The sequence below is a fragment of the Phocoena sinus genome, chromosome 9 (genome assembly GCF_008692025.1).
Source record: "Phocoena sinus isolate mPhoSin1 chromosome 9, mPhoSin1.pri, whole genome shotgun sequence".
NCBI lineage: Eukaryota > Metazoa > Chordata > Mammalia > Artiodactyla > Phocoenidae > Phocoena > Phocoena sinus.
Genome location: NC_045771.1, coordinates 94,457,070 through 94,477,918, shown reverse-complemented (window position 1 = coordinate 94,477,918; position 20,849 = coordinate 94,457,070). Strand labels below are relative to the sequence as shown.

The following is a 20,849-nucleotide window of genomic DNA, read 5'->3' as shown; positions in this document are numbered from 1 at the left end:
CCCTGAGAGTCACATGGCCACCGTGACTTACATGATGCTCTCATGAAGGACAAGTTGGGAAGCATTTCAAGGCCCCTCATCCCTCCCCCTCTAGGCAGTGTCCTAATCGTACGCAAAGGATGAGCCCAGGGACACGGTGACTGCTAATGCCATACCAGATAAAGATATGACTATAGGGGGATACGGTCCCAAAAAAGTCGGTGCAGAGCTAACACAGAGAAGACAGCATTCACTCCTGCTGAAAAGGAGATAAGCAATGAATTTCAAGACCCAGCTCAATGCCAAATAAATCCTCAAGGTTTGGAGGTGATGGCATAAGTGGGATATTGCACATGACCCCTTGGTTAGGTTAAAATATCTGAAGGTTCTTATTTAACCCTTTTACTACCATTTCTTCACCTCCACCAACACTTATTAATATTTACAGTACAGTGTGTGCCTCGTCAAAATTAAACTATAATCCTTTGATATAAGAAGATAGCTAACTCTACTGATATTTCCTCTGGCTAAGTCTTCTTAACAGGAGTAAATCTTGACACCTTAAGGAACCATACTTAAAGAAAACAATTTTCCCCTGGGATGCAGCCCACTTGTCATCTCTTCATGGACCACAGAGTCCCTGCCTGACAATGCTGGAGGACAGCAAAGCCATTCCTCTCAGAGAGGACTAAAATGACCCCTTCTCCGACCCTAAATAAACCCGGCAATGAGGTCAAGCAACTCCTCCCGGCTGAACCCCACTTGGAGGCAAAGTTAATGTCACTTCCTAATTATCCAAGTTAACTCCACAACACGGAAGTCCAAACTGGAAGATAATTTCAAGCCTTTTGTATTTAGCTATTACATAGTATCCGATTCTACTTCTCCAGCCAGTTCACATGCCTAATTACATTTAATTAATTTATTCTTTAAAGATCTAGCACAAAGTCAGTATTTAAATAAGATCCAGAAAAAGACTTCTCTGGGTACCCAATGAAAGCTGGCAGCAGCAAATATAGCAAGGACTCAAGAATTGATCCCAGAAAATGCCTGATCCACCTTTTAAGACAAAAATGACAAGAAATGCTTTACCATCGTTGAGACTTCCACTCTTCCGGTGCTTCCTGTGGCTTTTTATTTTTGTTTTTATTTTGCTTTGATTTCTATGTTTGGGGTGACATTCAGTGGTCTACTCAGATGATATCAAATACACCTCTAACCTCAGGGGTCATTCTGCATAGTGATACTTGAGAAAACACCCCAAACAATGTAGAAGTCCAATTAAGTATGCACCCAGGAAAATTCTTTAGCCATATTTAGAAATATGAATTTCTAATAGTGAAAACAACTCTGCACCCCAGAACTTCACTGATAACTCAGGACTGATTTGGAACATGAGTTTCTGGCCTTTTGGACAGATGCACTTATCTTAGCGCCTCGGTTGATGAAGATGGTTGAAGAGGAACAACTGAGATCTTGGCCACCTTCCCAGTCCCGAGTAACAGGAACATGAATTCCCTGAGCATGAAAGCCCAGCTCTCACGGAATATTTCTTCCTCATGGCACAGATAAGCATCGTTGATGGAGATCCCTAAGTCATATCAGCGATGGTAACTTGCCTCTTAGGGCTTCTCCAGTTCCTGATGGAAAGACATTCCTGGGGATGCTATTCCCTCCTCCTGTTTCCTCCCTGCTCTCCTAGGAAGGAAAGTCACTCTGGCTGTTCATTTCTCACTGAACGGTAACAATGTCTACAACCCCGCCTCACGGGAACGGGATTTCCAGGGAAGGCTGCAGGCACTCTGTCAAATCACCTGAGAATATGCTGATTTATTTAACTCTCAGGGCATTGCCGTAGGTTAAGGGTTTAATCAAGTTAAAAATAATTGAGGACTTTGGGAAGTACCATGGCTAGTCTATTTGAAAATCCACTTCCCTGCCAGCTCTCTCTCATTCTGTTGACAGACTATAGACCCTTCTTTTCATCTCTTTCCTCTTTTTTACCGCTTAGCCTGGTCCCTGAAGGAGTATGCTCTTTCTAGAACATAGATTATGCACTATACACAATGTGAAAACTTTGCACACTCTTCCTGTTGTCATCTGAAAGATTTTTCTACCTGGAAGGAATAACTTATCTCACCTTTCACTCTCAGATTGGTTTTACTTAAAATTCCTTATGAGAATCAACATATTTAAACTTTACAGAGGAAGACAAGCTGAAACTTTTGTGCCTCTTTAATTTGCCTTTTTCCCTAGTAAGATTTGTGACAGCTTTCCCCATTGCTATTATCCATTACTGAAATTTAACTAAACTTTGAGGATTTGTGATTTCAGAAGCATCATCTGATTTTCTATGTAAAGGGGAAAAAAAGCTAAAAGTAACGGGGAAAGCTGAAGGCGTGTATAGCACAGAGAGGAAGATCTGCAACCATGCCAGAGACTAGGTGGTGACTCCATTTAGTATATGTACTTCAAACTGGAAACAAACTAAGAAGTAAAATAGATCTCTTTCAGATAGCTTCCACAGGTAGTCAATCTGTTCATAAAAAAATGCACACTGCTTTAAATTGTCACAAATCATCTTTTCAGTTATTTTTCATCTAGTAGCTTTTTTATCCTAATCATCATCCAGAAAACGTCTGTTAGGTACTTCCTTGGTACAGAGGGTGCTGGTTAGAGTTTAAATGACAGCATCTTTGCCCTTCAGGAGCTTTACAAAAGAAAGGTGTCTTAGATCATCACTTATAAAAAGTCTTGCAAAACATGTGGAAATACAGTATGTTAGATAATCAAATAAAGAAGTACATTCAGCTTCTTAGAAAGTCACTATAAAAATCCAAATGTCAATATTCGAATACTTTGCTTTGAGCTACATTAATTCATAGCGGTGACTGTTCTTCCTGTATCCAACGCTCACTAGCTAAAAATTGTTGCAGGTTCCAAATACAAATATTAAAATACTGTGGGGAAAAACTTAAGAAAAGTTTTATTTAAAAGAACTTAGAGCTGCTTTCTGAAAACACAGATCAAGGGACCAGCAGGCAAGGGTAATTCAATTTAAAATCATTTTGCACGATAGAAGACGGCTTCCCTCTCACAGCCCTGACACACTCACCACTCAAATACTTCCCAGAAGTGCTGCTGGAATCAAATGACCACCGTGCACATTTACGGGGAGGTATTGGTAAAAGGTTATGGTGAGAAACTAGAGGTATGCATCAAACTCTATTTCAGTGACATCCTTTGAAGTTTGGAACTCAGCACCAAGGCTGTTCTGGCACCTACACAGTACACGGAAGGACAACGTGTTCCTTTCTGGCTAAAAGGCCAATAGCCAGCGGTATTATAAGAAGATGCAACTAGTGAATGGCTCAGTGGAAAGTGGCAGTCCTTTGGAAGGTGATAACTAGTGTAAGATCGTCCCACTAAAATCACAAATAACATGATGTTTATATGATGGTCCATCTCTTATGGAGGAAATGTGGTATGACCTTTAATGTCCTTCTTCACCTCCGTAATTAACAAATGAGAATTTTATTAATTTCACAGTTTAAAATTCAGGTCATTAGGGCTTCCCTGGTGGCACAGTGGTTGAGAGTCCGCCTGCCGATGCAGGGGACGCAGGTTCGTGCCCCGGTCCGGGAAAATCCCACATGCTGCGGAGCGGCTGGGCCTGTGAGCCATGGCCGCTGAGCCTGCGCGTCCGGAGCCTGTGCTCCGCAACGGGAGAGGCCACAACAGTGAGAGGCCCACATACCGCAAAAAAAAAAAAAAAAAAAAAAATTCAGGTCATTAGAAGTTTTAATAAAAATTTTCAATGGAGTTAGAAGCATTTTAGAAATTACACCTAAAAGCAGTCAGTGAGAACACCCGCCAAACCACGTTTGAGATTCCTCCCAATTTCCTCCTCTGGGTCCCACTTCACCCCCAGATAGTAGAGACCTGAGACCTCAGCACAGATCTCCTTTACATTTTGATCTGTTTGTAATGTGACCATTAGCTCTATCTGAGGTCTTATTCTCCTGGCCTCTGGCTACGGCTACCTCTCCAGGGTCATCTCCATTCCTGCCCTTTCTCAGCTCCTCCAGCACCACGCTCAGCACCTCCCCGTCCCTCCCTCAGCCCACACCAGTTTGGCCCAGCTGACAACTGGTCGTAGGTCACATGTCTGCTTACATTTCATTCTCAGGGGCACCTTTGCTGATCCCACGCTCTAGGTGAGGCCTCCCTCATCTGCGCTTTCAGGCCATCCTGCTGTTGCCTCTGGTTCTCCACGGAAACGCCCATCTCACTTTTCTGAATTTATTATTCAGAATAACAAAAAAATTTCCTGGCAAACTGTAAGCTCCATGAGTGACTGGGCCCGTCCTGGGTACAGCCCTAACACCAGAGCTTCATATAACATATGGGACACGGTAGGTTTAGTGAGTTAAGTTGTGTGTGTGAGTGTGGGTGTGTTTAAGGTTTTAGCACTCAACCAGGTTACCTTAGTTAATTATGAGCAAATTAGTAGACTGTGCCCACTGTGTTGACACTTCTGTCACTAAACGAATGGTGAGCTAAAACTACTGACTACTCCACTCACCAGGGACTCACAGAACAGCAGATTACTTAAGCTGGGCAAAGAGATATGATGCATCTTCTCATTTATACTCCAATTAATAACTAGTTTTCTTTGTATCTTTCTACCTTTAACTGTAAAACAGGATTTAAAGGTCGAATGAGAGAGTAGTTTAATAAACAAGAATGAAAGAATGATAGAATTAGCAGAACTACATTTCATATTTAGAGATAATTCATGACTATTAACTAGTTTGCATGTTTTAACTATGACACGTATATACACAAATGAAATTTCTGTCTTAACTGTTTACTAGAGATTGGAGGTGGTGGGAAACGATATGAAAAGGGAGCATGTTACAATAGATATAAATTAATAAAGGAGATAGTTTGGACTATACTACTTCATTTATTATTTTAATATTGGTAATGGTTACAAATATTGGAACAATGTATTAAGTGCTGACAATAATTATTTAAGTAGCAAAAAGAAATTTTGAAGAGGTAAATAATTTCCCATTCCTGTTCAAAGTGTCTTCAACATTGGTGGACGAGCACCTTTAAGGTTTTAATCAATTAGCACTCTCTTATACAGGAATTCTAATGTGAGAATCTGAGGGAATGCTGTGGATTTATACATCTCTAAAAAAGGTGCCATAAATACTGTTCTCCAAGAGACGAATTTCTCATAATGACTAAGATGGAAAATCCTTCAGGCAAATTAGTGCAACGTGTAGAAAATTCAGTACTGTTCACAAGAGATTCATTAATAACAAAGGTAATATAAGTAAGTAGTTTTAATTATGATTTTCACTGTAAATATAAAGATGCAGACATATATGTAAATCAGCAGAACTACATTTAATGAATCCAAAAATGTGTGTCCACTGGCTAACTAGAAAACAGTGCAGCATAAACACCACTTTTAACTAAACCCACCTGTCCTATTTTGGCAGATTCGCCTCACTGAGGCATTGTGGGAGAATCTGAGTTATTTCTACAGCATTCATGAGGTTCCCAATGAGGACATTCCTTACCAAAAAAGGCGGAACTATCATCCGTAAATAATATCAATGAAAAGGACAAACCACAGGAAAATTTTAAATTATTTACTGATAAATTCTCTTTGCATTTAATATCTCATCCTGTCTGAGTGGTCTCTTACTGGGATACACTGAATTAGGAGATACAATAGCAACTTCTTATCTTATGTCTATGAGCAGAATTGTCTCTCCCCTTCATGGGGAGTCCGGATGTGCTGCCCTCTAAAGACACTCAGATACTAATTCCAAAAACAATCTAAACACATCCATTTCATCTCAAATCTGAGACTTCCTTTGTTGGTAATTCTATAGAGAGAATATAAGGTCAGTCAAAAAGATAGATATACCAAAAAGATGCCTAAGCCCTATAAAAATTAAAGAAACAAAAATAAAAATTTCCAAAAGGAGATTAAAAAGAGATTGCTGTAGACCTGAGAATTATATTGTAGTAAATTGAATTTTGGGCCCTAGTTATTTACCCCTCCCTCTGCCCATGCCTTCACCATGTAATTTTACAGTTTCTCTTAAAAAGAGAGATATATTTTCCCCAACCCCATATAGCCTAACACTTGCTTTGGCCAATGAGTTGTGGGCAGAAGGGTCTGTTAGTTCTGCAAAAGCTCTTAAGTGGCATTGGGGTTTCTGTTTGCCTTCCTGCTCTTCTGGCATTGCCATGAGAAGAAATGAGAGGCACATGGAGCAGAACTGGGCCTAACTCACACTGGAGCCAAGTCCAGCCATACCTGCATCTAGAAGCAAAGCCACCCAGGCAAGTCCAGCCTCGATTAGTCATCTACCATCCAATCCACATGCATGGAATAAATAAATGCTTATGCTTGAATGTTACTGAGATTTTTGTGGTTATTTGTTACACAGCATTATTGTGAGAATAGCTAACTGATACACATACATTAAAGTGAGCAAAAGAGGTATGCATTCTCCTTTAGGAGTCTGAAACAATATTTCCTTCTTGATTGTTTATTTATTTACCAAGGAAAGTCAGTAAATGCACATCTGACTGATAGAGAGTTACATCCAATGAGTTCATTCTAGGTTGGCCTCTGACTTACTTTTATCCTTACTATCATGCTAATAACTGTTATTAACTTTCAAGTGTTTATCTTATTCTCTCATGTGTTGGGGATATCAATGTGGTATGACCTCATCTGTAAACTTGTGGAATTAAATTAGATCGGTGTTTCTTGAATTATTCTTTAGGGACCCATGGTTCCAAAGAGGTGCTTGGAGGAGTATAGCATGATGAAAGCAGGGGAAAAAAGGTAAAGAGTTGGAGTGCTAACTTATCATTTGCAAAATTCGACTTTGATCTGTTTTAGATAGTTAGATTTCATTTGAGAAATCAGTTCCACTGTTTAAAAATTAAAGTCAAAAACTACTGGACAAAATGCTTTTTAAAGTCTTCTCATACTGAAAGCACTATGATCACATTTTTTTGCTTTGACTACCCCCTTCTCTTTCTCGCTATTACCATGTCCTTAATTTCAGATGCCGACTGTAACCTGAAGTCTTGTAATAACTTCCTAACTTGACTCCCTGCTTTAAGTTACAAGTTGTGTCATTTCACTCTTCTGCTTAAAACTAGAGTAAAACTAAACCTAGTGGGGCCTTGAGGCTCTGCTTCTCTCTTCAGTCTCCATTCCTGCCCCTCTTCCTTCACTACTTATTTATTCATTATTTAATTTTTAATTTTTTAATTTTTTTATCTTTATTGGAGTATAATTGCTTTATAATGTTGTGTTAGTTTCTGCTGTACAACAAACAAAGTGAATCAGCTATGTGTATACATATATCCCCATATTCCCTCCCTCCTGAGCCTCCCTCCCACCCTCCTTATCCCACCCCTCTAAGGTGGTCACAAAGCATCAAGCTGATCTCCCTGTGCTATGCAACAGCTTCCCACTGTTGCATTTTACATTTTACATTTGGTAGTGTATATATGTCAGTGCTACTCTCTCACTTTGTCCCAGCTTCCCCTTCCCCTCCATGTCCTCAAGCCCGTTCTCTACATCTGCATCTTTATTCCTGCCCTGCCACTAGGTTCTTGAGTACCGTTTTTTTAGATTCTATATATGTGAGTTAGCATACGGTATTTGTTTTTCTCTTTCTGACTTACTTCACTCTGTATGACAGACTCTAGGCCCATCCACCTCATTACAAATAACTCAATTTCGTTCATTTTTTATGGCTGAGTAATATTCCATTGTATATATGTGCCATGTCTTCTTTATCCATTCATCTGTCTATGGACACTTAGGTTGCTTCCATGTCCTGGCTCTTGTACAGAGAGCAGCAACGAACATTGGGGTACATGACTCTTTTTGAATTTTGAGAAAATTTGAATTTTCTCAGGGTATATGCCCAGCAGTGGGATTGCTGGGTCATATGGTAGTTCTATTTTTATGTTTTTAAGGAACCTCCAATCTGTTCTCCACAGTGGCTGCACTAATTTACATTCCCACCAACAGTGTAGGAGGGTTCCCTTTTCTCCACACCCTCTCCAGCATTTATTGTTTGTAGATACTTTGATGATGGCCATTCTGACCAGCGAGAGATGATACCTCATTGTGGTTTTGCATGTCTCTGAGTGATGTTGAGCATCTTTTCATGTGTTTGTTGGCCATCTGTATGTCTTCTTTGGAGAAATCTTTCCTCACTTTCCGTTCTCGTTTAAAGCATACCCAGCTCTTTCCCACCTCAGAGCCTTCTCATAAGCTGGTCCCTCTGCTCGAATGCTCTTCCCCTATTCTTCAATGTCAACTTCTAACTCTCCTTCAATTCTCAGTGTCCAAGTCATCCTCTCAGAGAGGCTTTTTCTGATCAACCTAAACTATCACAGGTCCCTCTGTCTCTGTTACTCTCTACGAAGCACACTGTTCATACCCCTTCTTTGCACGTATCATGACTCACAGTTACAGAAACATTTGTTGGTTGCTTTTACTATATGACTTTCCATTGAGTATGAGCTTCATGTGGCCAAGGGCCAAGTTGCCTGGTTTATTTTTGCATTCCCAGGACCCAGAGCCTGGCACATAGTACATACTCAATAATATAAATGAATAAATGACTTTCTTAGCTTTTATCAACATGCTTTTTTCCCACTACTTTTCTATACCATATAGCATTTCCCTGTTAACATGTGATCCCAGTTTCTGATATGCTTATACCTGCTCTCTCTCTTAGTTACCTCCCTTAATTCATGTATAACGTTCCTTATACTCCTGAATATCAGAACTTTCTCCTTCAATTTGCTTTATTCATCATACTTCCTTCCTCTCATTCTTTTTGTTGGCCAGTGGCCATGATCCGATCTGTTCTAGGACATTATTATCCAGCTGATCCCCAATCTTACAATTAGGTTATACCCACAACCAACTTAACAATAGCAGTTATTCAAGAAATGAGATCTGATACCTACAGAAGTAAATACTTATGTCATTTGACAGATGTGACTGAGGGATCTGGGAAATACCCAAATTTCAAGCAAGGCGACCAGGATATAGTTTCAGGAAAACAATGACCAAAGTTATATTCTAACTGATTTCCTTATTCTCTGTCAAAAGAAGAGGGAAAAAAATGTGTATGATTTGTGTATAGCCTAGGAAATAGGGATGCGATGGACAAGAATGTGGAGTGTCTTTCTAGCAATGACCAGAGTAGAGACAGCAGATGTGAGGAACGGTAATGTCACGATCACTAGAGAAGTGCAGTCTGTTGGGGCCAGTAGGTGGATCATAAGCTCTCACTACAGTTTGGATGCTCTGACAGTCAGGCCTGAGGTTTCTCCCTAGAAGTGAAAAACCTGGCACTTTGGCTTAAGGCCAAAATGTCTTCAGTGAGTTTGTTTGGTATGAGTCAAGTTACAAAAATTCAATATATTCTGAGTTTACTGAAAACATTTAGTTTCTTGATCGACAAAGCTAAGATCAATACCTTAAACCACAGTTCAGAAAAAAAAAAAAAGAAAAAAAAATGCCCTGGCCTGAGCAGTCAGTAGCCTTGCTTGGACACCACCTCTATGATGCCTGCCTTTCTTTCTCATTCTCATACAAACCAAGCGTAACTTCAGAACATTTTCCATATCTATCGCCATCTATCTGTTGGCCATAAAGCACTTGTGTGAGTACGTGATTCCACAGAATGGAGTTAGGTAATACAAGCATTTTTTTGTCACCCAGACAGAGTGAAGACACAAGTCCACAGCCTCAGCAAACACGCTTGTGGGTGTGATTCTAGGGTTCCCATTTTACCCAAAATGAAAAGTTTAGATAATGTCTTGACAAGTTGTTTGGAGGGTCATCAACTACTTGCAGTGATCAGCACAGGGGACAAGTTCATGAAGGAAGGAGTTAAGAAAAACAAAAATTTTCAAACCTGGGACTGATATCTTCCCCACAGTCGGATGTTTCATCTCCATAACGAGGCCATTGTGCAACACCTTAAAATGTAAAAACAGAGAGAAAAATAACTTACAAAGTAAAATTATCTTCAATCTCAAGGAACATGCAAAGCCACCTGTTCAATCCATTGAAGAAAGATATTGCAAAACAGATTTGTTTTAACATCTTTATTGGAGTATAATTGCTTCACAACGGTGTGTTAGTTGCTGCTGTATAACAAAGTGAATCAGCTATAAGTATACATATATCTCCATAACCCCTCCCTCTTGCGTCTCCCTCCCACCCTCCCTATCCCACCCCTCTAGGTGCTCACAAAGCACCGAGCTGATCTCCCCATGCAATACAGCTGCTTCCCACTAGCTACCTATTTTTCATTTGGTAGATGTATGTCCATGCTACTCTCTCACTTGAAATGTTACTTTGAAAGTAAATATTTGAGGTTAAAATGTTTCCATCTTATATTAAACCCAGTGAAGCCAAAAAGAATTAGAAGACTCAAGGGCTAGCAAACTTGACTTTTATAAAGTCTTCCCACCCTTAAAAATGTTATTTGCTCCTAAATATAGGGTATGATTTTCCCCCTTTCATCTATGCTTGATCCTCTGAATATTAAAGCTCAGCCTTTGCCTGCATGACCTCACAGCAGGATTGGGCCAAGGTCAACTGCAGAAGGACAGGATGGGAGGAACCAGGAAGTGGAGCCCTGGACGTTTATTCAGCGGAAGGGGTGGGGAGTCAGTACAGTTTGAAAGGTGAATCAGAGTATCCAGAAGGCCCAGTGACTGCGGGAAGTAGACAGATCAGAGCTGCTGTGACAAGCAATGAGCAGAGACAGCTGACAGGGAGTACAGCGTAGGACCAGGTCAGAGGCCTGAGCAGGAGACTGGAACCAGAGATGTTCTCAGTGGTAACAAGGCCTTACTCATAAGGCTAGGTTTCATAACTAGGACTCCACTACCCTGGAGTCAGGGGGATGGAGACAACTGAGAAAACAAAAAGCCAGGAACCCCATCCTAGAGGGCTGATTCGATCTCATGCATTGGACCAAGATAGGTATTTGGTGTCCCATCAAGAACACAAGGTAGACTTGACCTCGGGGTTAAGACTCAAGGCAGTTACTAGGACAGGGACATTCTAGCAGAGCCCAACCAACAGAAATGTGACTTGATGCTGAACTGCTTGGCTACGGAAACAGAGCTACTTAAATCCTTGGCACCGTAGTTTAAATCCTTTAAACTACATAAATCCTTGTCTGTAGTTTTTCCCAGGGGGTGGGCAGGAAAAGAAAAACTGCCAGAGATCAAGTGCCCTCCAGCTGTAGGTAAAGGATGAGATGAGGGTATGGAACTAGATTCTATAACATAAAACATGAATTACTGGAGGCAAAGTGTTCTGTCATACGCAAAGGAAAATGCTACAAAGTTGTCTTCTTTTGTTAGTTTAGTTTTTAACAACTGGAGGCTACCTGAGTATACTGTTTCAAAGAACCCCCAAATTCAGTTTTTTATTACTATTACTGGATCTTCAGTGAGACACATATGGGTGACTTACATATGAATAGTGCTTCACCTGCACTATCTACCAAATGCAGAGCTTCTCTCTTCCTGTTCCACACAAAGAAGTATTTCAGTGGCCCTGTGAACTTGTGGACCACAATTTCATGCTAATATCCCAAAGAGTAGCAGTAGTAATGGTTCTCTAGCATTTTGGGCCTCAGGTAAAAGCAAGATCTGCACATGCCTATCCTTATCATAATCTTTCCACAGAGCAAAAGAGCATGAAATAAATAAACCAGTAAAAATGTTTTCTCACTTGGAATACTCAAGGAGAGAGGACACATTTCTTGGCTTTCATCTATTTCCGGTGAGCTTATTGGTCACGTTACGGAATAAGCCATCCATACGACAACCTCCTGGATGACTTTTTAAGGTTAGAACTATAACTCTGCTACGGCTAAATATCCTGGCTTCCACTGTTTTCTTTGGGAATGGTCGCCACTTTGGGGGTGATGCTCTTTACACGACCATGTCAAACCTCCCCATTAAGGGTGATGCCACACCATAAGGAGATCTTTCCAGGGATGCCCTGCCTTTCTTTTGGAATTGCCAGTTTTGCACCCAAGAGCCGGCCAGAGAAAATTCTTGCCGGTGTTTGAGCTGTGCTCTAATTTAATTCTGGTGTGCCTCATTCTCAGCACCCGCCCAGCACAGCCTCCGCCTTCGTGGGGGTGAGGGCTAAAAGCCAACGCGAGGTGCTAAATCTCAGTTCTACTGAGGACAGGAACAAAAATACCACGCTAAATTTCACTCGAAACAATTATCTGCACACTGAATCATTCTTCTCTTCTCGTATCTCTGTTGCCCTCCTGACTACCTCTTTGTAATAACGCTGCAGTGCTACTCACAAAAGACAAAAGTGAGTGTTCTCAGCTAAATATAACTTAACTGATAGTGTTAAAATTAATTAACGCTGAATTTTAATCATGTAGCAAACGTTAAGTGTCAAACGTGAAGGGGTAGTTGTTAAAGGTCAAGGGACATACGTCAAAGTTTGTAAAGCAAAAGCTAGCAGTTGATTGAAGTTTTTCATGGAAGCAGCTTAAGGAGTGTAGTTCCTTCAGCTCTAACCCTCACTGCTGTCTATAGGTGACAATCCCAATATGAAACTTTCTTATCTAACTGGATCAATTCCTTTGCATTGACAATTGTTCAGTTTTAAGCAGAAATGCAAATTCTTCTTACGCTTGAAAGGAAGGTAACTGCAGCCTCTCATTTGCTGTAGTATTTTATACAATTACGAGGCAAATGGGCTAGTCTGAGCTCCCATCTTCAGAAAGAATTGACTTATCTCCCTGCTTGGTTGCCACCCACCTTTTTATGTGAAGTCTGAGGTCCACCAAATTCCATTGGCTTTCTTCGTGAATCAGGTCAGATTATCTCAGAACAACTGAGGCTGTGGCACTGCTGTCCCTGGAAACCCTGCCTGATGACTCGGAACCTTGGAAAACTCTCCAGCCTTGTTTGTGGGGCAAGTCCTACTCTGCTTCGTAACATATTCAAGAATCTCAGAACCCAGGCAGTCTGTCTGGATTTTCACATAACTCTCTCCCGCTGCACTTCAGGCCTGTGTCGCATCCTAACTTCACCGGAAATGCAGGAACTGCCACTTGTCACCGTTTGTACGACATTTCTTTGGGAATAGTTACTAAATGTTTCCCTTTCCTTTCCTCATCCAAGTGCAACGCCCCATTCTCTACTACCTTAACCAAGAAATTCAAATGTAGAGTGCTTCTTTTTCTGACCACTAACAACGGAATGGGGACCTCAGCCTTAGGGACCTCAAACTGCCATTTTCCTTGAAGGGAATTTCATGTCTGGATCCGCAGTCTGGCCATTCAGGATATTCTTTGTTTCATAATTAGTTATTTTAAAATAAGGCAAGGGGCCTTCCCAAGAACTCTGATGTGGATTTTGTCCTTCTCTTACTTATTTTACCCTCCTTCAATCTTTCATGGATTGGTAGCTCTTCTAAATTTCATTTCTTCTTGAAATTTCAAAAGCCTATTCTTGACAAGAATAGAATTGTAGACACTGCACCCATCTCTCCAGCACAGTATCAGGCCTATTTAAAATAAGGTCTCTCTTCTTCAAGAGTTTAACAGATTGACAGCCTAATGACAGAGTCAAATGGTAATGTATTAATGATGGGGGGAAAGAGAAAAATGTATACCTTAAAGCAATGTGGGAAATAAAATTTGAAGGGGAAGTGAGAAAGTCTTTTTATAAAGTCCTATGGCAGGAATGGCAGCAAAAAGTCTGTAATACAGCAGTAGCAAGAAAAAAAACGTTGAAAAAAACAAAAATCAATACTCACTATATAAGCAGTGAAAATCTCTACGGAAAGCAAGAGATCTGAGTCCAGAGTAGAATTAGCAAGCTATATTCAAATAAAAAGAGTGCCAGCATTAAAAGATGGACACAAATGATATGGGTGAAGACCTTACCAAAAATCAATGGGGACTTCCCTGGTGGCGCAATGGTTAGGAATCCGCCTGCCAGTGCAGGGGACACAGGTTCCACCCCTGGTCCAGGGAGATCCCACATGCCGCGGAGTAACTAAGCCCATGCGCCACAACTACTGAGCCTGCGCTCTAGAGCCCGCGCACCACAACTACCGAGCCCGTGCACCACAACAACTGAAGCCCACGTGCTCTAGGGCCCGTACTCTGCAACAAGAGAAGCCACCACAAGTGAGAAGCCCGCGCACCACAATGAAGAGTAAGCCCACGCTCGCCACAACTAGAGAAAGCCCGCACACAGCAACAAAGACCCAACATGCCAAAAAAAAAAAATCAATGTAATACCCTCAATGACATTAACAATGAGGCATAAAAGATAATCCATCTATCCATTCGCTATGAATAGAGACATGACCTATCCATTCAATTTGACAAACATCATAGAGCACCTACATACTAGATGATATGGAAGGGCAGAGACTAAAAAAGATGAATGAACTGGCATTCAAAGTGCCTATAATTGGAAGGTAGGCGATGAGACTTGAGCCGATTTTTATAACAGTGTACGTTCCATAATGAAGGAGTAATAGCCAATGAGCAAAAAGTAAGTAACTCTATCTACCTTGGAGGAAGCTGAGGTTGTAAGTCAAGAGGTCGGTAAAAGTCACAGAACAAAGAAGATACTGAAATAAAACATTAGGTTGACAATTACAATGATAAATATAATAATGGCGGCTATCACTCAACAAAACTCCTTAAAGGTCAGGCACTGTGTTAGGAGCTAAAGAGTTACCTCTTAGTGAGACGATTAACTAGACTAGGTAGAATTACTATCACCTGCATTTCCACTGATAAAGTGATGGAAGCCTAAAGAGGTTAAATACTTGCCCAAGGTTTCATAATTAATAAGTGGCTGACCTTGGATTATAATTTAGGTGTATCTGATCCTAAACTCTTAGCCAGCTGGACACTTAGTAAAAGAAAAAAATAGACGAGCATAATTTGATTTACCATTAAAATAACTAGCTGATGTGGTCAATTCTGTAAAACAAATCAGTCAGTTCACTGCGGGGAGGGGACAGGTAATCCGCCAAATGGCTGGCTTTGCACCATGCAGCCCAATTAATTAATGAACTGAAGTGTTCCCTTCTAGGTAGCCAAGGATAGTCTGGCTCCCACAGAAATAAAGGCTGTGGAAAGAGGAAGGATTTTGGTCCCAGCCTAGCGCAGATGTTGAAGGGGACAGACCTAGAGGGTGACCTTGGGCAAGACACAAGTTCTCTGAGGCTCAGAACCCTCCTCAGTCAAAAGGGGGCAATGATACCTGTATCTCAGGCATTTGTAAGGATTAAGTGACATGAGGACTGTAGAGCGGTGAGCACGGTGCCTTGGACAGAGTAAGCTCAAAATAAATGGCAACTGTTTATCACTACTGAAAGACTAGGTTAAACTCTGGCTCCACCAAGGATGAGCTGTGTGGCTTTGGGACACATTCACTCACGCAACAAACAAACGTTAAATGTATTAACGGTCATGATTAATAATAAGTATTAAATGCATATGAATGTGCTGGACATTAAGTGCTAAGGAAAAGAAAAACTGGGTCACAGAACAAGCAAGGTCCTTGCCCTCAAAAAGCTTATAGGCTGTAAGGGAGACTTCTGAATTAAATGATACACACTGGTCTATTATTATTACATAATATCTGTTTAGTTCTCTGTTATATTTCCAGTGCCTTGAACATTATCTGGCACTATCTGGTAGACGCTCAATAGTATTTTGTAGGATCTACTGAATTAAATTTATTTATTTATTTGTTTGTTTGTTTAATTAAGTAGCAAGTAGCTCCTCCTGGTTTCTTCATTATATGGGTGGGGGAGTTGTAGGGAGTTCTGTTTTAAGCTTTTAATAAATACCTAAAGTTCTCAAGACACAGAACTATTTTACTGGGCTTCCAAAATATATTCACTTTTAAGAACTTAGTTTTTAAGTCCCATTGTTGCCCTGCAATTCCCTCAGTTTCCTAAAGCTTTCCAGGTGATGTTGAATCTGTCCTAGATACTGCGCATTCCAGAGGCCATGTTGAAGAAGCTCTGCAAGGATCATGGCCATTAACCATGAAGAAAACCCAAAAAGGGTGACCTATGAATTCAGCAGAAACAACGGGCACGCACATTACACATGTACAGTCCATCTGCCACACTTGAAGACGGTAATCATAGCATTCTTATTCGTTGGGAAAACTCAAAAAACCATTTTCAAAATATGCAGTAGCATCTTAGGAAGCAAAAGAAGCACTGCAGTAATCTCATTCACTGGATAGTATATTTTATCAATGTAGTCATTCCTTTAGCTCAACAGAAAATAACCTTGGAATAATACTTGGAAAGTTACATAATCAAAGGCATAACTTACAATTAACAAATTCAAAGTTAATTCAACTGTTACTGAAAACTTTGACTACAAAAAATGCAAAAAGAACATATAAATTCATTAAAGAACTGACATGTAATCTCCTAACTTTACTTACATAATGGAAATCAGATTTAAATGCTGACATTTTCGGGTTTCTTATTTCTTTTGAAACAACTACTGTAACCTTTTTCCTGGTGCTAATAATGCACATGACTCAGACTTTTCCTTCTTTTCTCTAATTAAAAATATGAAAACTAATCATCCAAAGAGGTATTATAATATATATTATTGTTTGAGTGCTAACAAAATGAACACCCATGCACCCAACACCCAGCTTAAGACACAGAACATCACCAAAATGTTTAAAGCCCCAAGTTTGTCCCAGTTCCTCCCTCCTCTATCACCAAATAATCACTCTCCTAAATTTTTTATCATTTCCTTACTTTTAAAATATTTGTACTCCATATTCATTTTCTCTAACAATTTAGTGCTTGTTTCCACCTATTTATAACATGTATATCAGTGAAATCGTGAGTATGTATTCTTCTCTGATTTGCTTTTTCTCTTCAACATTGTTAGTGAGATTCATCTATTTTGAAGCTTGTGGCCATGGGCCAATTATGGCCATTAATGTAAAGTATACTATTATACAAATGTATCGTAATGTATTAATTCATTCTGCTCTTAACGTTGTTTCCAGTTATTTCACCATGACAAGCAATGCTGCTATTAACCCATCTCTTCACGCAACATACACCTAGAGCTAGAATGGCTAAGACTTAGAGCACATGCATCTCAACTTGTTAGGTAATTTCAACTTATTTTTCTAATTGGTTTACCAACCATTCCCACCAGCAATGAATATTATTTTCAGTTGCTTTACATCCTTAGCAAAACTTGATATCATCAGAGTTTTTAGATTTTGCCAGTCTAATCACTGTGAAATATTATCTTATTGAGGCTTTAGATTTTATTTTCTTGATTACCAATAAGGTTGAGTATATTTTCCCTGCTTAATAGCTATTTATATTCTTCAGTGAAATGCTTGTTCAAGTCATTTGCGTGTTTTTCTATTGGCTTAATTATTTTTTTCTCATAGATTCATAGAGTTCTTTACATATCCCAGTTATGAATCCCTCACTGGAACATAAATTGAAAATATTACGGCTTTATTTCTCACTCACTTGCTGATGAAAGAAATCAAAGGGGACTTAAATAAATGGAGAACCATACCATGTTCTTGGACTGGAAGACTCAAGGCAGTAAAGATGTCAGTTCTCCTCAGATTTATCTATAGGTTTATGCAATTCTTACCAAAATCCCAGCAAAGTTTTCTGTGTATATAAAGAAGCTTATTCTAAAATTTATTTGGAAAGACACAGGACCCAGAATAGCTTAAATAAGAATAAAGTGAAAGGGAATCAGTCTACCTGATATTAAGGTATACTATATAGTTGCTATATACTTTAAGAGAGTATGGTATTGGCACAGGGATAAACACACAAATCAATGGAGCAGAATAGATGTCAGACACATAACCACACAAATATGCCCAAATAATACCTGACAAAGGTGTAAAGGAAGAAGGATAGACTCCTCAACAAGTGGTATTGGAACAATTAGGAAGAAAAAAAGCAAAAAAACACCCCAACCTAAATCTCATCTCATAACTCATACAAAAGTTAACTCAAAGTGGATCGTGGACTTCATTGAATAATTTAAAACTATAAAATTTAGAAAAGAATCTTTGGTATTGCTCTACAAAAGATCATGTTAAGGGGATGAAAAAAGCTAAGACCAGGAGAAATATTTGCAAGCAATATATCTGATAAAGGACTAATATCTGAATATATATATAAAGAATTCTTACAACCTAAGAGTAAAAAGCAATCTAATTAGAAAACAGGCAAAAGACATAAACAGACATTTCACTAAAGAGGCTATACTGATGGTACATAAGCACATGAAGAGATGTTCAATCTCATTAACCATTAGAGAGTTGCAAATTAAAAGCACAAGGAGATATTACTATACATCTATCAGAATGGCCACGATTTTTTAAAGTGACAGCAAATATTGGCAAAGAGAAACTGGATCACTCATACATTTCTGGTGAGAATGTAAAATGGGATAGTCATTGTGGAAAACAGCTTGGCAGTGTTTTAAAAAGTAAACGTGCAGCTGCATACGACCCAGCAGTTGCATTCCTGAGCATTTCTCCTTGATAAAGTCAAAGTTATGTTCATACAAAAAAACTGCACTTCAATGTTCATAGAGCTTTATTTGTAATAGCCAAAAATTGGAAACAACACAGATGTCCTTCAACCAGTGAATCATTAAGCCAACTGCGGTACATCCATAGTATGAAATACTCGCAGACGATGAAAAGGAACAGACTATTGACTCATACAGCAACCTGTATGAATCTTGAGGGAATTATGCTGAGTGAAAATGGCCAGCCCCCAAGGGTTACATAGTATATAATTCCATTTACATAGCATTCTTGAAATCATAAAATTCTAGAAATAGAGAATAGATTAGTAGTCAAGGTTAGAGAAGAGATGGGAGTGGAGGAGAGGAAGGGGGGTGTGGCTTTAAAAAGGCAACAAGAGGGATTCTTGTGATGGAACTGTTCTGTATCTTGACTGTATCAATGTCAATATCCTGGTTGGGATGTTGTAAGATAGTTTTGCAAGATGTTACCCTTCCCGGAACCAGGGTAAAAGGTGCATGAGATCTCTCTGTATTATTTCTTACAACTGCATGAGAATCTACAATTTTCTCAAAATAAAAAGTTTTATTTTCAGATGTTTTAAATTTGGATTTCCATAGGTTGTTTTTTGAAAAACTGAACTGAATTTTGTGTATAACATGAAAAGGAATTTGATTTCATTTTTTCCCTTAGAACAATTTTGAGCAGTCCTTCTTTTCCTTCTGCAATACTAGCTGTGCTGCAGATCATTTCTACACGATGGGCTCTTTGTCCTGTCCTAAGGGTCTGTTTGTCTGCCGCACTGCCGACACCACACTGACTAAATCACTGTAGATTTATCGTAAGTACCAGTGTTTCATTTGTCAAGGTCCTCACCCAACCCCTGCCTTATCCTTTGTCTTCAGGGGTTCCTGGCCCTTTACTCTTCTCTATAAATTTTAACGTCAACCTGTCAAATTCCAGGAAAACCCCACTGGGCAGAAATAATAACCTTAAAATGTTAATGTTACTGTACTCCCCATTAAACATTTACTTTAATAATTTCCATTTATTTAAGTCGTTTTTAATATTTGTATAAAGTATAAGCATTTTTCCATATAGGATTTACACATTTTTCATTAGCTTTATCCCTAACAAAAACAATCTATTTTAGCTGATATGGTAAAATGAATCATTTTTTAATAGAAAACTTTGTTTATTGCTAGCATATAGAAATGAAATTAACTTTAAAATTTTGATTTTATATCTGGCAAACACTCTTTGTTTTTTTTCTTTTTTTTTTGGCTGCTTTGGGTCTTCATTGCTACGTGCAGGCTTTCTCTAGTTGCTCAGAGCCGGGGCTACTCTTCATTGCAGTGTGCAGGCTTCTCATTGCGGTGGCTTCTCTTGTTGCGGAGCACAGGCTCTAGGCATGTGGGCTTCAGTAGTTGCAGCACACAGGCTCAGTAGTTGCGGCACGTGGGCCCTAGAGTGCACGGGCTTCAGTAGTTATGGCTCACGAGCTCTAGAGCACAGGCTCAGTAGTCGTGGCACACAGGCTTAGTTGCTCTGTGGCACGTGGGATCTTCCCAGACCAGGGATGGAACACATGTCCCCTGCATTGGCGGGTGGATTCTTAACCACTGAACCACCAGGGAAGTCCTAAACACTCTTATTAATTTGTAGATTCTGTTAGGTTTTCTATAAAATTAATTATATTATCTCTGAATAATTATAGTTTTGGTTTTCCGTTCTAATTCTTATACCTTTTATTTGATTTTTTTATATTGCTGGCTAGGATTTCCAGTAAATTGGTGGAGTCTTAGTAGAAAGCATTTTTATCTTTTTCCCAGTTTTAAAGGAAATACACTTAATGTTTCATCATTATGTTTGCACCAAGGTATTGTAGGCACACTTTATTAGGTTAAGAAATCTATTCCTAGTTTGTTGAAAACCTGTATCATAGATGTTGACTTTTATAAAATTATCTTAATCCATTTATTAAGAGGATCATATAATTTTTCTCCATTAATCTGTTAACATGAGGAATTAACTAATTTTCTAATATTGAACCAAACTTACATTTCAAGAACAAACTAATTTTTGAGTTCTGTTTGCTAAGGTTTTGTTTAAAATTTTCTTGTATCTATTGCCATGAGATTGGCCTGCAATTTTCCTTCCTTGTATTGACCTTGTTTAATTTTACTATCAAGAGAAACTTTAAT

General features: G+C 39.3%; 1 protein-coding gene across 4 annotated transcripts in view; it reads right to left on the bottom strand.

Annotated features, from left to right (window-relative positions):
• Nucleotides 1-20,849, bottom strand: part of SUGCT (succinyl-CoA:glutarate-CoA transferase) — a 764,199-nt gene that overhangs the window by 169,115 nt on the left and 574,235 nt on the right. For all 4 annotated transcript variants that reach the window (XR_004351441.1, XR_004351440.1, XM_032643169.1 and 1 more), the window contains one exon: nucleotides 9,975-10,038. Coding sequence is in view for 2 of the 4 variants with exons in the window: in XM_032643169.1 (XP_032499060.1) it covers nucleotides 9,975-10,038 (64 nt within the window). In the remaining 2 variants the exon portion in view is untranslated. The remainder of the gene's footprint in view (nucleotides 1-9,974; nucleotides 10,039-20,849) is intronic.